The sequence below is a fragment of the Haemaphysalis longicornis genome, unplaced genomic scaffold (assembly GCF_048455015.1).
Source record: "Haemaphysalis longicornis isolate Haplotype H1 unplaced genomic scaffold, Haemaphysalis longicornis Haplotype H1 scaffold_12, whole genome shotgun sequence".
Taxonomy (NCBI): Eukaryota; Metazoa; Arthropoda; class Arachnida; order Ixodida; family Ixodidae; genus Haemaphysalis; species Haemaphysalis longicornis.
The window spans coordinates 33266775-33283533 of NW_027526225.1; the positions used below are offsets into that span (position 1 = coordinate 33266775).

A 16759-nucleotide genomic window follows, 5' to 3' on the forward strand; every position below is an offset into this window, starting at 1 on the left:
GGCTGCGTGGCCACGGGCGGAGGTTCGCGTGGCTGCGGCAGACGTTCGCAGCCCTCGACAGGAGCGGCTACCGCGGGCCGGTCCCCGTACCTCCCGAACGGCCTGCGTCCCCCTACTCCCGCTCCCGCTTCCACAGCAGAGCTCAATGGGGCGTCGACGACCCCTAGCACGCAGCGTGGGCTCCATTCATCGCTCGCCCCCATTGTGGCGAAAACAGGCTGAACAACTTCTCATTCAATGCTGGAGCAGCTGACCACAGCACTTGCAACCTCTGCGCCTTGTCCTTTGCCAACTGCTGTGTCCGCCGAGGAGCCTTGCGATGACTCGGCCCTGACAAAGGAAGCGGGAGTGCAGTGTGTGTGGGTGCGTCTGATTCGTGCCGAATCGCTCTCATCCAGCGTTCAAAACATCCGATAAAGGTCTTATGTCAAACTGTCACCCTGCACCACCTCAGCTCAACTGACGAAGTACTTGTCGACTGTGCAGGTCGTACCTATGACTTGCCAGAGGCTGAAAACTAAGTACACCTTCGACGCTTCTTTCTTTGTGACTGTCGACGAGGGCTCTTTCCAGCGTCTGGTGCTTGCTTCTGGCCCAAGGGCTGTCTTTACAATCCCTTCCGTTGAATGCTTGGCACCAAAGCCTTCGCTTCAATGCGTCTGAATTCTTTTCAAATGTGATTTCTTCAAAATTTTCTATTACGGTTGTTTCTGAAACCTGGCTTTGTGGTGTTCTTAGCTCATACGATTATGTTCCAACAAATTGTAAAGATAGGGACTTTTCTAGGGTTAAACAAAAGGGAAGGGGGGTGTTCGTTGCGGTCGATAGTGCACTTCAATTTATGCGGCGTCATTAACCTGAGGGCGACAACGAGTCTGTCTGGCTGGAAATTCGTCTGACTGGGAGCGAAAAGCTTTTAATAGGGGCGTTTTATATTCCCCATGATGTTGCTATTTCTTTGTTTAGTAAGCTCCATACATCTATAGAAGAAGTTTGCTCATCACACCCGAATCACCAGCATATCATTCTGCGGGATTTCAATACACCTGGCGAGCAATCGGAGAATATTACCCATCAACACTACAATTGTTACGTACAGCAGAAATCCAGTATGATTTTAGGCTTCTTTGACTTCACATCTATGCTGAAACTGAATAATATAAAATACAGCTCTGAAAATATCTTAGATATTTGCTTTTCAGACATTCAAAACGCGCGAGTATCGTAGTCTCATATCTTTTTTGTCAAGCCCGACAACCTTCATCCTCCATTTTTAGTTTCTGCTGCCGTCTCGATTCAGAGTTGCAGTGCATCACTGAAGAATAATGAATTCTCTCCCTAGTGTTATGCCTGTTGTGATTACATTAGCTCGTTTAACTTTTTTCTTCATTTGATTGGTTAGAAATTGAAGAACTCACTGATTGCAAAGCGCAGGTCGAGCTGTTCACTGAAATAGCCAAAAGCGGCATGAATCAGTTTATCTGCTACTGCAAACCCTGCCATTCAAAACACCCCTTCTGTTTCTCTAATGAACTTTGTACCGCCTGTAGATTAAGAGACCCCTGCCACAGACAATATAAGATAGCCGGGCTTGATGAATGCAAAGAGGACTTCCCCTCTTACCGTAAAATATGTAAAAGTCTTTATGAGCGGGACCAGCGCTCCTATTCGGATTCTGCTCAGAGCAGCCTAAATTCCCAGCATGCAACATTTTGGAGATATATTCTATACCGTAACAAACACTCATATGAGCACATCCGTCTTGTTGATTCCTCTGTGGAAGACGTTCTTGATGTCGCCAACCATTTTGCGCCGCAATGAATTACTACATATGGCGAGCGCGATGACAGTGAAATAAACGTAATGTTGAAAGCTTAGTACTATTAGACGAGCAGTTGGTTCTTGAGAGTCTACGGCGCATTAAACAGCCCCTGTCTTGTGACCCGGACTGGATAGCTGCTGCTATTTTAAAAACATTCAGCAGCATTTTTGTTCCTGTTTCAACTGGGATATCCATCACTGCCTAAAAGCAAACATGTTCCTTCGCCAGTGGAAAATTTGTCGCTGACGGCCATTTCAAATCAGGCACCAAATCTGCTGCAAAAAAACTATAGAGCAGTTTCTCTCCCTTGTGCTGCCTGCAAGCTTTTTGAGACATCGCTGCACAAGATATTGTCAAATTCTGCACAGCATTTTCGAACACGTAAAAAGCATGGTTTTATATCAGAAAGGTCGACAACAACTAATCTCGCCTGCTTCATGGAGCAGGCCTCGGCGACAGTTTCCGAGAGAGGCCAGTTGGACGTTTTCTAAGGTGACCTGAGCAAAGCATTTGATGTCTGGCAAGCGTTATTAATTGATAAGCTTTTGCAGCCGGGTATTGATACACCACTCGTGGCATTGCTGGGTAGTTATCTAAGCAATCGCTTCAGTTTCGTTAAGCTGATGGGAAGACGTCCTCTATGTATAGATCAACTAGTGGTGTGCCCTCCTTTGTTGGGTCCTCCTTTGTTCTCCATTCACGCAGAGGATGTGTTAGCCGGAATTAAAAAGTGTTCTTTTCTTATCCACGCTGACGATATCAAACTATTCAGACGCACTGAGTCCATCGATGACTGTGTTGCCCTGCAGCGTTGCTCCGTGTACCATTGCCCAATGCGCTATAAAAATTTTCAAATTTGCTTTCGTAGCTCGCCAACTACGTCAAAAACACGTGGTCATGGTGCATGTCGCCGCAAGTGACCCCGCCACTCCCTTTCCCTTCGTGGCCTTGAGCCCTCGCACTCGTTTTTTTTCCGCCGCGCATGCACTCCATGCTCGCATACGGTTTGCCCTGCTATTGGCGGTGAGTTGTTTGAGTGGCGCCCCCTGGCTCTGACGTCGGCTTATGGATTCGCACCGCTGTCGTCTGCTACACTCCGCTTGTAAGAAACAGCAGTGCCAGTGCTAGAAGTCGCCCGCTTGATGGTTTAGTGCATTAAAAAGCGTATTTCCAGTAATTCAGTTCTTTTTGCCAGCTTCTGACACATCTTAATAATTGCAAGCTGTATCACCCACAAGTTTGCAAATACGAGGAGAGAGGGAACAACTTTCTTCAGAGCATCGGTCAAAAGGTCGTGTGTAACTTGTCCTTTCTAGCTGATTCGCGCGGTTTACCGCTCAGACCTCCTCAATAAGTATTCAGAATGTGCAGGCTTCCCTACATTATTTTTGAGATGCTCTGATGAAGACTCAACAGTCTAATGCTATGTACCAAGCAGCGGTCCCCTACAAGCGCATGGCACAGCAGAAAATAAAGCGGCTGTCTTCTATTTCTTTCGTCGTTTTTGACTTGTATCAGATGAATGGGTTTTTTTTTGTGCCCAACGAAATTATTTTTTTTGCGTTGTCACAAACGTCTTATTTGTAGTTTTGAGGATTTTGGAATGTTCACAAAGATCGGGTTAACTTTTTCTGTTAAATCGTGTTAAAGAGCGTGTTAAAAATCGTGCTAAATATTTTCCTCAGGCTACACTCCATTCTTCGCAAATTGGCTTTCGTTATGGCTGCTTGCAAGAAGGGGCATATCCCCAGCGTGCGTTGTTTATTCACATGCAAATACAATGAGAAGGTTTGTGCTACGGCACCGCGATCGCGCCTCAGACAACGTTGTACTCGAAGGCGGCTTTTGTGCTCCGAATTTCTGTAGCAACCACGGTTATCATAATGAACTGACTCTCAAGCCGAACAGTTATGACATGATTACGGTGCTGAAGGCTTCATATACTCGCTAACAAACACAATGAATAGTATACGTGCATACATAACAAGAATCGATACAGATGAACATGTCCCATTTGTTGGTTTCCAACCCTTCAAGGCGTAAAGAACAAATTCTGGTTTACTTGGGATGACATTCTATGAATTAAAGAAAACTATTCTTCCTCTTTTGTCCTGGACTAAGGAGCCCACCTACTAACCAGCTAGATTTTGCTTGCCTGTTAAATAATGTTTTCTCCTTCTCTTGGTCCTCCTCCTCTAAAGGGGAGCTTTACTACAATGCATATCTGAATATTATGAAGATATGGCTTCGGGAAATGTACCGAAATATCCCTCCAGGTCTGAAAAAACAGCGTTACTAAATGTTTACCGTAAACGTGAGTCGTTTTGCTCAATTAACTTCAATTCTGTTTAGAAGCCTGGTATAAAACCAGCACACGCATATACACACAGTGGGTTATTTGGAACTCAACCTACAGTTTTTGCGGCCAAGAGTGCATGTCGGCATAGCTTCATGCCATGACAACGTAAAGGGATGTGATGCAATACTTTCGAGCGTTCGGCAAGGTTGAGTTTTACCTTACATGCGATTACCGCGAATCGTAATGCATTCTGCCAAAGCCGACAGCCCCGAAGGCCTGGAATTCGTTTTGGGTTTGCATTTTCGCTGTTGTCGCTTACTAGCAGCTGGCTATTTCCTTTGCTCGAAAGATTTCTTAATACAGAAGCTGACGGCCAGCTCCGACTCTTCGCGCTACGCACAGGACCGGCTTCGCAAGGAAAAGGGTGACGCCGGCAATCTTTCTTCCCTAGCGGTATCCAAAACTATACTTTAACTAACGTCTTCAGCTAGTTTATGCGATTTTAAGTCTATTATTATGATAAATTAGGACCACAGGATTTGCTCCTCGAAGCCTTTCCTTCGCCAAAGAATCGACTGCTTCCCACTCCGTATTGTCTCATCGTTACCGCTTCAACCTCATGAGCGAGCGCAATCGCTTTGTTTTCGGCGCTGTATTCAGGGCTTTTAAAATCTCCTGTACACCTCGGTGGTGATGCACACCGATACACACACCGACACACACACATACACACCTCGTGAAATCAAGGCGCCGTAACTTACACATATGCGTAGCTGCATTTATTATTCTGGTGGCGTTTTTGTAACCGCGTCCTGTTATTAAATGTCGTAAGAGAAAACATCCCCCTCGCGAGGGGCACGATCAAATGCAGAGCATTTCCGCGGGGGGTGCGCCTGCAAGTCGTATGGATTACGTATTGGTTGTTGTTTTAATTGTTGTCTTCCAGCGTAGACATTGTCGATGAAGTCGCCGGTGAAACGTGAAACGTGCCGTGAACCCCCTGCCGCGGCTATGACGCAACGTGGAGCGGCTATGACGCAACGTGGCGCGGCTATGACGCAACACAATCCAACACAATCCACTTTAATCAAATCCAATCCAAATCCTAACCAATACAATCCAATCCAATCGAATCCAATCCAATGCCCCTCGCGAGAGAGTGTTATAGCGCCAAAATCGCGCCACCACACGAACGCCTGATGTTGACGGCACGATCACGCCACAGATGTTAGCGACCGGAGCACGCGCGAACGACATATCGTTTAAGCGCGAACCGACCGCGGCGAGAGAGCGCGATGCGAGCGCCCCCACCTGTTCTTGCGCGCGAACCGACTGGTGATCAGCGCGAACCCAACGCGGCGAGAGAGGGTGTTGCGCACGTCCCCACCTGTTGTGCGCCCGAACCGAACGCGGCGAGAGATGGCGTTGGGAGCGGAGAGAAGCCGAGGAGGACGCGGGGGAGAAGGCGCACCTGTGGCCGACGGTTGAATGAGTCAAGGATATAAGGCGTGTTCGTAATCTTCCATTCTGTGTCGGCTTTGTGGTGCAGTGGGTAGAGTACCATGTACCTTGCGTTCCGCCCGCAGAGTCGTTGGTTCGAAACCTGGCGCTGGTAATATTTTTTAAATGCAGAGCATTTTAGTAACTCACGATGTCACCCGCGTTGGCGTCCGTAGTCCGCGTCCGCATCGCTCCCCCTACACTATATAAATACTTGCCGGCGCCAGGTTTCGATCCTACGACTCTGCGGGCGGAACGCAAGGTGCACGGTACTCTACCAACTGAGCCACAAGCCGACACAGAACGGAAGGTTATATCCTTGACTCATTCAACCGTCGGCCAGAGGTGCGCCCTCTCCCCCGCGTCCTCCTCGCCTTCTCTCCGCTCGCAACGCCCTCTCTCGCCGCGTTCGGTTCGGGCGCACAACAGGTGGGGACGTGCGCAACACCCTCTCTCGCCGCGTTAGGTTCGCGCGCAAGAACAGGTGGGGCGCTCTCATCGCGCTCTCTCGCCGCGGTCGGTTCGCGCTTAAACCACATATGTCGTTCGCGCGCGCTGCGGTCGCTAACATCTGTGGCGTGATCGTGACGTCAGCATCACGCGTTCGCGTGGTGGCGATTTCGGCGCTATAACACTCTCTCGCGAGGGGCATTGGATTGGATTCGATTGGATTGGCTTGGATTTGGATTGGAATAAAGTGGATTGTGTTGGATTGTGTTGCGTCATAGCCGCTCCACGTTGCGTCATAGCCGCGGCAGGGGGTTCACGGCACGTTTCACCATCGACTTCATCGACAATGTCTACGCTGGAAGACAACAATTACAACAACAACAACCAATACGTAATCCATACGACTTGCAGGCGAGCCCCCCCGCAGAAATGCTCTGCATTTGATCGTGCCCCTCGCGAGGGGGATGTTTCTTTTTATGTAGTGTAGGGGGAGCGATGCGGACTACGGACGCCAACGCGGGTGACATCGTGAGTTACTGAAATGCTGTGCATTTAAAACGTACGCACGCGCAAAATCTGGGGCGGACAAGCAGCAAACGTCAAGCGAGCGCAAAGGAACAGCAGGGAGAGCGAGCCCGAGTGAAGCAGACGACAAATGCGAGAATCCCTAAGCCGACGTCACGGAGGCGCGCTTCGCAGCGCCGCTCGTGGTCGCGCTCACCGCCAATAGGAACCCCGTACTGGACAGAGGCCGCTCTGAGCGCAGCACTTCTTCTAACAAAGTTGCCTGTAGCCCACGCCAGGGCATCGACAAAGGAGTGGCGATTTCTCGGCCCTTCTTGCCTGCAGCGTGCAGGGCCAACAATGCACGGGGCTGACACTGAGACAAGGCGCAAAAGAAAGACAGGCGTGATGAATGCATCGATTTCCCCTTGCCTTTTTCATTACCTACAACCTGATTGGTCGGCTACAATATCAGCGACTGGCGCCTTGTCACTTGCACCGCTAAAACGTTTCATTTGTTTTGGCTTTTGTTCCATTAGCAAAAGCCTCCAATGTGTGGGCAAACGTGGCTTCAGTCGGGATAATCGGTTGGTATCTCAGTCTGGGTGGCGACGCACACGTAAATAAATGTTACGAACGGAGGTCGGAATGAGCATGACATCTTTTAGTGGCGCAGCACCTTAGGGGCTCGGGCTGTCGGAGTCTCATGTTGTCGTTCGTCGTCGTATTCTTATGTGGTCACGGTACTAAAACACCAGAAAACTCGTTTTCCAACGCCTCGCGCTGGAAAATTTCATCTCCATGTTCAAAAACGCGTACTAAATGAACTCACCAGGACATTCGTTTATCGTTGGCGCTTGCTTATTTGCTTCTATTTCGCCCTGTACTCGCTTTAGCTTTAAAATTTGCAGTTCTCTGTTTAGAATTTTCTTTCTGTTCCACCTTGGTAATTCGGAAGTCGCTTATATCAGCGCGCGCCGTGTGGCAATAGAGGGACTTACAATCTTTGAATACAGGTATAAACCGCATCCCTTCGCCCCTCTCCAGGTTTCATAGTGGAGATGGCAAGGTTTTTCTTATACAGTAAAAATGAAGCTCTGAACCATCAGGATATGAAATATCGCGCTGCTGCTTGTGCAGCAAACTTCAGCGTAACGTGCCTGTAGACAGCTTTGCAGTAAAACTGTGAAGCGGGTGTGTAGATGGGCTGGTGCGGGGATGAGACGTTGTAGTTGCTTCGCGGATCTAGTACAAGCTTTTAAAATATTTCCTTGCGAACTTGACATACTGTACATAAAGACCTGTATTAGATTGAATTGTTTATTTTGTCGACAACCAAATTGCCAGTTTTGATCATCTCAGCATGCTTAATGAAAGTTTACTTGTAATCAGCTGTGGCGCCCATCCTAGATCAGACAAAGGCGTTCTAGGTTGCGGCGTCTTCCTAGCATGTCGTACATACGTAGATAAAATGTTTTTTCAACACAACTATAATCAGAAGCCTCCGTATAACGACGATGATGGTTTAACCGCGGAGCCTTTTTGCGTGCCAAAAGGAAATGGCGATGGGCAAAAGTGAAAGCTTCAAAGTGAAAGTGCCCACCACCTGACGGTCAAAGTCCAAATATTAAGGACCAAGGTGCCAGGTGCCTGCGAGTCAAAGTCAAAGCTGAGCCGACAACAAATGAAGCCGCAATGAAATACCTGAGCTTCCCTCCCCAACCTATCATCGTCGTTAGACCCTCATCTTTTACCGAAACTCAAACTGCCAAACTGCACTTCAACAAAACTGCAAGCAACAAAAGGAAATCCTGAGCGACCGGAATGCGATGATGTCGAAATCGGATAAAGAAGTCGGCTTAATACGCGGGGGACCCAGTTTCGATTTCGACTACGGAAAGCGTTCCTTGCTTGTTTTATCATCATTATCGTGTGCGCTGGTATAGTGTAAAGTTAGCTTTCTTGCAGTGCCTTCTGTTTACGACACCGCTATTAGTGAAGCCAAAATAAGTGTCGCTCTAATATTGCGGAGTTTAGTCTTCCCAGTTCCCCCCTCGTATACCTTCTCGAATGCTCACCGAATAATACATCAAATTTTTGCTGGAAAATGTCTACGTTTAAGCCATGTTAGGGAATTCTAATAAACGTGTTTTCTGGTCTGCCATAAGCACACTTACATAAAATAATTTAAACCCATGCAGGAAGGTTTAAAGCTTTTTTGAAATTAGCAGTAAGGGTTTATGAAGATCTGCCCTCTGGTGTTGGCTTTTTCATGGAAGTAATCTTAGAAGGGGAAAGGGCCCGAGAAGGCCCCAAGGATACAGTTCATTAGCTCATGTTAATAAAAATGTGGGCCCGATACGCTGATGGCTGGGTAATTTTGACGTTGAATGGTCTTCTAGGATACAAAGATGGCTGGCACTGAAACGACCAGATGCATTTTTGCTGTTTTAAGACACTCACTTTCCACTTGACCACGATCTCAGAGGTGCTGCTGTTGTCAATTGTGACGTGCTGGGGTGCCATTTTGGGGGCTGAAAAAACAAAAACAATAAATATTTCTCAGCTTCAAGAACCTTGTTTATCCACTAGGGCTACTTACACCCGCAGGCAGTCCGGAACCTCTCAACAGCGGCATCACGCTCTCTGTAGTTTCCATCTGCATCCACGACCAAAACGCGAACCTGGTAGTACGTCCCACTTTTCAGCCCCCTCAGTGTGTGGTTGTACACTTGTTTGTTCGGCAACGCTGTCACGTTCTGGGTACTCCAAGTTTCGTTAGCCACCTGAGAACATATAAGAATGACCTTTGAGCCATCTTGCAGGCAATAAAATTAGGCCAGTGCAAGTGTCGAGTATACATAGGCAAAGTTCAATCCATTCACCATTCAGCAGTTTCAAAGGTTTCGGTAGTCAGGCGGTTGTGACCCTTCTATGTCATTTGCTGGCCCGTTGACCAATGTCGTTAAAATAGTTTCGCACCTGGTAATATTTGAAAGCTCTTTGTCATGAAGGTCCTATATTCACAACCAACCATTAAAAGCGTGGGGCCGAACCTTTTCGTGCCTCTTTGATAATCAAATGTCCGTTACCCCCAGGCCTTCTAATTTTCAATGTGACTGAAAATGACTAACAGCGAAAACGCATTTTTACAACGGGAATAAAAACAATTGTATGACATTCATGCCAATGGGAAAATGCCCTCTGGTCAGTGGAGAGCGCGACGTAAATTAACGAGCGTATCAGGTGCATAGTTTACCTTTTTCTCGTGCGTAGAATGAATACTACCAGCAGAAAATGTTCACCACGCTAGCTGTCAGGGTGGGTATAGCATGCGTCCAATCCTCTACACACACGACCAAATAATCAATGTCACTGTGGTCTCTGTCTCTATTGCGGAAAATGCCCAAAAAGGTTGTTGATTTTTACTACGTTTCTCAAGCTGTAGTTGCTGCACTTGGGCTGTGTGGTTATTATAAATGGGCCTTGAAGCGACCCAATCAGCAACACAGCACACAAGTATCGTTAGGCAGGGGTTTAGTATGAGTTCACTAAAATGAAAACTTGCACAGAACCCGCTGCGATATTAGCCAAAGGAATCTAGCATCGAAACAGGTACAGTCGTCTGCTCGCACATGTTGTCCTCTTCACATACTTTGTCATGTAGGAAGCTTTGATGTTGTAAGGCATCAAAGTTGTTCTCAAAACTGCAGGTTTCGGAACGCGATAACCACTGTCACCATTATTTTAGTCGATGTGAGGACACTTAGGAAAGATACATAATGTTAACAGCTGCGAAACCAAAAGCGCTAAATTGCCCAGTATTAGAGCAGCGTTCAGGATGGACTTCAGGTGCGTATGTTTTGTGAAGGCCCCGCACGAGCTCTCATAATACCAGTATGGTATGTACGCTACAAAGGGTACCGTTCAAGAAGTTCGGCATAGACAAGTTTGGTATACATATAGGTTCTGTGTTAATATATCAGCTAAAACATTATGCCATAATGGTCTTTGGAAGGTGTACAATCAGTAGGTCTCGGATTTAATCTGAAAAGAGAGCTAAATTTTGCAAAATGCGTAGCAGCGGACACCCATCATTTTCTGTTCTTTCAAACACATTATAGACACACAAACGCAAGAGTGGACTTTCACAGGTCGAAGACCCACGAAGATACAGACCTTGCGGAGACAGGTCTCACTCTGTACCAACCCCTTCCTACAAGCGCTCCCACTATTTAATTTTGGGACTATATTTCGGAGTGAACCATATGGGGTCGATCTAACCCATTTTGTTTCTTTGAAATCACATTCATCCACTAGTTTCCAAAATTAGTTGTGACAAACTAATAGTAAAAGAAAACTAGAGGAAATTTTGTTGCTGGGACTGAGGTTAGAATGCATCCATGTCCAGTACCACCGGTTCTAGAAGGGCCCCTGGGAAGAATACATGCAAACATTGCCCACAAAGCTGAAACATTGCCTATGCTTCAGGGATGACACCGCCACCTTTCCCACGAAGTATAAACACATTGTCACAGTTAGTTATTCCTGGTCACCATGAAAAAATTTAATAACGGTTAAATGCTTTCAATTGATCGCTCGCGCTACCAATTTTTTCAAAAAATACAGATCTGTCGCGCACCTTGAACTTTGCCCGTACAACTCCGGTAACATGGACAGGATCTCGGCAAGCTTAAACTTCGTGCCACAATGAGTTCTTCCACAACACCTGGGAAACAACCTACGCGCGACGCAAAATATGCGTATAATGCTTTGGACTCATCAGAGCAGTATCTTTGTTGAAAGGTAACAATCAAGCCACGAGTTTTAACTTTGCCTGGACATCAAAGAGGACGGGCCCCCCATGACTTGTGAAATCAACTTCATGCCGCACTTAGTTCTTGCAAAAGAGTGGTAAAACACTGCATGGGCATAACAATTTAGAGTGCAGGCCATACCGTTTCGTCCCTAAATCTGTACGAAATAGCAGGCTACGCTATTTGTGTAACCCCTGCAAACAGGGCGGGAATGCGGATCGACCAATTTCTTCAAAGAGCGTACTGAACCCGGCGTCAGAAACATTAACCGGGCACCATTCATACCAATCCCTTTATCGCCTCAGAACTACAATTAGGTGTTGTGGTTAGTTTTAATATTGCGATGGAACATGGCACCTAGCAATTTCAACCCTTTTGATCGGTATTTTTCTAAAGTACCGCACATGACTTGTAACCTGGCCCCTAATTACCTGAAAATCTCAGTTCATTGCGAAATTTGTTTCATTGAGGACAGCGCAGAAATGTTTCACACGATTTATAAAACGCCTGAATATATTCGAACACCTTGATTTAGGAGTTTGATCCCAGTATACCAGAAATCGACAAGAAATCTCCCCACGCAGCCCATGACATGGCCCTTGGTTTTTTAAAAGAAAATTCAATCTCGGTAGATGATTGCATTCCACCAGGGTCCCTGAAAACATTTGTGCAACGATTTACAGCAGTTCTAGTTGCACCTAAAGCTTTGCTTTAAAACCATTGAATTTCTCTCATAAAATACTATCATCGGCGAGCATCATCATCATGAGCATCAGTCTACTCAGGTCCACTGCAGGACGAAGGACTCTCCCATTGACCTCTAATCACTCCTTTCTTGCGCTACTCGAGCCCCGAGTTTACCCCTGAGTTTCTTTATTTCATCCCTCCATCGAATAATGGCCTTCCCCTCTTCTAGACCCTCCTCTTGGTATCCACTCTTTTACCCTAATTATCCTCCGGTTGTCGGTTCGTCTCACTACATCGCCCAAGTCCATTTCACGTTTTTAACTATATCTTCTATTCTAGTTAGGTGACTCCTTTCCCGTCCCTGAGTGTTGCTCATAACATTATTCGTTCCATGGCCCGTCGAGGCGACCTAAGTTTGCATTCTAGTTATTAAGTAAGGCGCCAAGTTTCAGCTCCGTACGTCCTAACCGGCAGTATGCACTGGTTGTGTGTTTTTTTTGAGTGATAGAGGTAGGTTAGTTTTCATTATTTTGGAGTGCTTGCCGAAAGCACTCCAGCCCATACCTATTCTGCGCCGGATTTCTCTCTCATGGTATGGGTCAGTACTAACCATCTCTCCGAGGTAGTTATATTCTGTTTTTTGTTCTAGCGTTTCGTTTCCTACGCTGAAGGGGGCCTTTTTGGCATGTATATTTCTCGTTACTTCAGATTTTTCATGGTATATTTTTAGCCCCATGGCCTTGTTTACTGGTAGTAGTTGCTCAAGCATTGTTTGCATGTGTCCTGCACTCTCACTCAGCAAGACTTTGCCGTGCGCAAACCTCAAATGGCTCAAGTGTTCCCCGTATATTCTTAATCCTATGTTTTCCTAGTCAATCTTTCTAAATACCTCATCCATACATGCTGGGAATAGTTCTGACGAGGTGGTATCGCCTTGCCTTAACCCTTTTCGGATCGGGAATTTATCGCTTTGCTTGTGGAGGGTTGTCCTTCTCATGCATTCCTTCTATATGTCTTCTGGAAGTCTTACGTAGGTCTCCTCTATTGCCTGGTCTTTTAGTGCTTTTAGGAGCGCTGCGGTGTGTATCAAGCCAATCGCTTTCTCATAACATATAAATGCCATGGAAAGCGGTTTAATGTATTTTGCGGATTTTTCTACCACCTGATTGACAACATGGATGTGGTCCATGGTTGAGTCCACTTGTCTAAACGCAGCCTGCTGTCTGGGTTGTTGGAAATTCAGGCTGGCACCTATGCGGCTAAACCCATACACGAGCGGGTTTACGTAAAAGCTTTGGAATAAGTGGCGCGACAGGTCACGCCGGTTCAAAAGTGACCAGGAGTAGCGAAACCGCGAACGAAGTCATACATTTTATGTCACCATATGCTGCCTCAAAATAGATGTTGGCGTACCTTGAACTCGATGCGGTATTCTTTAGGCTGTCCTTCGCCGTAGTCCTGATTCTTGGTCCAAGCAGAAAACCGAATAATCGCTTTGTTGTCGCTTATTCCGCTTACCAAAGGTTTGTCCTTTAGGAGGGGATAGCCTGAAATTTTAATCAAAAGAGTGAACACACAAAAATAAACCCAGCATTAAACAGTTAGAAATCTGCTGAAACAGAGTAGCTGTGTTTTTTTTTGTGTCGTTTCAAACATGCACAGGCGCTCTCCCGAGAATGGCCGTGCCGTAGCCGCGCAAATATAATGGTTCGCGCAAAGGTATTAACAATTAAACGTAAGCTGCGGAAGGCTCCCCTCCCGCTCCCTCTCTTAGCGGAAGGGAGAGGAACCCGCACCTGCGAGACAACTGCTAGCTCTCTCGGACGGTATCGGAATCACCGCCGAGGAGGTTCCCAGACCCAGCGACCGAGGCCGCCGGCGGGCCTGGGAACCTGCTCCTACCCCTGCGTGAGGGACGACCTTCAGCTGACGGACAAAAAGCACCACCTACATCAGCTCCGCTGTTATGAAAGTGATGAAGCCTATGAACTGATGAAGTCGCACGATCGTCATCAGCGGCTATCGTATTATCACTTGCGGTTGTACTGAAGGGTGTGCCAGAGATTCTGACAGAGTTACATAAAGCGGCTGGTGCTCATATACGGGGGGCTAAAACTTCCAGGATGCATAGTGAGAAGAAAGCTTCATATTATTGTTTTGCAAATGATGTCATGATTTATTCACTCGCGAGGTGTTTAAAGCATTCGAAAATAAATGGTCAAACAGTACTGCGTTGAAAGCAGCGCTTTTGGCTGCCTCAAAACACCACTGGGAAACACAAGGTCCGGTTCAACTTACCTGACCTCGAGCGTTACAGGTGGCAGGTTTTTTTAACGAACGTTTTTGGCAGTTCCGTGCAACAGGAATCTAACGTTTTTAATAGCCACTGCTCCATGATCAAGCGGTTGCAGTAATTAAGCTGTTCCATGATTCTGCGACGTGAAGTTCCGCGTCCCGGCTTCAATATAAGGCAGCCATATACTTTCGCACGTTCAGTGCTGAAAATCAAGCTAGGCTTTATTCTTTGAGAAAAAAGAACTGTTGTATACGCGCCTTTAAAAAGAGTGAACGGGCGTTGTATAGTCATGCTTAGTATTGCTATGCTAGTCTGTCTTGGGGGATAATGCTGTGCCCATGGTAGTGGCTGAGTAGCTGAAGTGTTGCGCTGCTGAGAACAAGGAAGCGGATTGGATCCCGGACGCGGTGTCTCCTTTTCAGATAGAGGCGAAAAGCAATGAGTCCCGTTTTAATTGCAGATAACTTTAAGGGCTCGCCTTGTCGTCGTAGCTCCCTAACGATCCATGCGACTGCCGGAATCAGGCGGCGCAGCGAGATAACGGACCCAAGTAGAGCCTGCTGTCCCGTTGTCATGAAGTCACGCCGAGCTTCGAAAACCACGCTGTTTAGATAGTCAAAACCATTCGAAACTCCTGAACCGCTGGTGCCTGTCCAATATATACCCGTTGTTAAGTGCAAAGAAAACTGCAGTTACATTTGAGGCAAAATATCCCTAAGTACCGGCCAGCTCCCGCGTTCATTTAGTTAGCAACGCTCGTTGGGTTGGTTTTTACGATAGCAAGAGAAAAAAGCCACCACGCAAGAAAAATTGCGGGTTCGGAATTCCGCAGAAAGCCTTTTAGCCGCGCATTTTACGTGTTTGAAGTCACACAAAACAGCTCCAGCGTACGAAATTGAGGCAACCACATAACGAACAGAACTGTCGCTGGTGCCGTTTCAGGCGGGGGGTGCGCGAGCACTGCGAAGGCGGGAAGTTTGAACTGCATATTTATGAAAAGAGAAGTGAAACAGGGCGGCGAAGAGCGTGATGGGTGGTATACCAGTGAGCGGATAACAGCGCCACCAGCCATTATGGCGAATCACTGCTTTGCACTTCCGACAGCTTTCACATCGAGGTAAAAGGCTTTAACTTTTTTATAGATCTCGGAGCATGTTGAAGATTCTCAGGTGTTGAAAATTAATTTGGAACCCTCCACTACGGCGAGCCTCACAGCCAAGTTGTAGCTTCGCCGCTTTAAACCAAACGTGCTGAATCATCCGTTGCCGTGGCTAGCTTCGCTATATCCGTAAAAGTTACCGCATACTTCGTCATCCTTATAAACAAACATAAGTTTCGTGATTTTTAAGCGCACAGAAAAGCAATTGGGAAGAACCATGTGAATTGTAATGGCTTCACATGTACAAGTGTTTTTTATTCAGTCGCTGAGGCAAGGCTGCGTACAAACAAAGGAAAAAATCCAGATTGGCAGGCGGCGGCGTTTTCCCACTAAAATAAACAAAGTGCTTGTGACGCAGACAGGTCACTTCTATTGATATTGTAGGATCTGCCCTAGAACAGAGATTGAGGGTTCACTTTATTTGGCGAAGGCGAATTGAATTAACTCATGCAAACCCAGTCCCCCTTCACCACTTCCCCATGACAGCGGAATTAAAGGCACCATGATGGCAAAATACAAGCAGCATTGTTTAAACATAAAGGCTGTTTGGCTCAATATCTAACAAAATTTTTGTCGATAACTTCCAAGAAGTAGGCTTCAAAGAAAACATGTGACGAAGGGGCAAATGTCCAGCCCCTTCCTGGAAATTTCTCTGAGACGTCACAGAATGTTGTTAGTGTGATTGGAGGCCGTCCTCCTAAGCCGCCGCCAAGATACATGCATCGACGAATGCACCAGGGCCTCTACATTCGTTTCATCCTATCACTTGAATACTAACGCGAAGTTAAGAAACCGATAACTATGTTCTTATCGTTTCTCTCTATTGCGTTTGTGGTGCCGCTACTTAGTCACTGGTGACGTAACTGCAGCGCGAGTTTCAAAACTTGCTTTCATAGTATTTCCTAATGTTCAGGTAAAAAACGCATGCAGCGGCTGAAATAGAGCTAAAATATTTATTAAAAGCCACTTTTTTAAAATTGAACAAGGTTTTATTTTCGTTCCTCATCATCCTCATCATCATCATCCGCCTGTCCACCCTCACGGCCGGGCAAGGGCCTCCCATGGATCTCCAATTATCCCGGCGTTCCTGTGCTAACTGCGACCTATTCATCCCCGCAAACTTCTTGATCTCATCTGCCCATCTAACTTTCGGCCGCCCCCTTGCCACGCTTGCCTTCGCTAGGGATCCACTCTGTTACCCTTAATGACCAATGGTTATCTTGCT

General features: G+C 46.7%; 2 protein-coding genes across 3 annotated transcripts in view; both read right to left on the reverse strand.

Annotated features, from left to right (window-relative positions):
* Positions 1–16759, reverse strand: part of LOC144162553 (receptor-type tyrosine-protein phosphatase kappa-like) — a 616238-nt gene that overhangs the window by 147413 nt on the left and 452066 nt on the right. The window lies entirely within an intron of this gene.
* Positions 1–16759, reverse strand: part of LOC144162554 (protein sidekick homolog) — a 92794-nt gene that overhangs the window by 30682 nt on the left and 45353 nt on the right. The window contains exons 9-11 of the mRNA XM_077693143.1: positions 13493–13626; positions 9178–9361; positions 9039–9109 (exon numbers count right to left, since the gene is read on the reverse strand). Of these exons, the coding sequence (XP_077549269.1) occupies positions 9039–9109; positions 9178–9361; positions 13493–13626 (389 nt within the window). The remainder of the gene's footprint in view (positions 1–9038; positions 9110–9177; positions 9362–13492; positions 13627–16759) is intronic.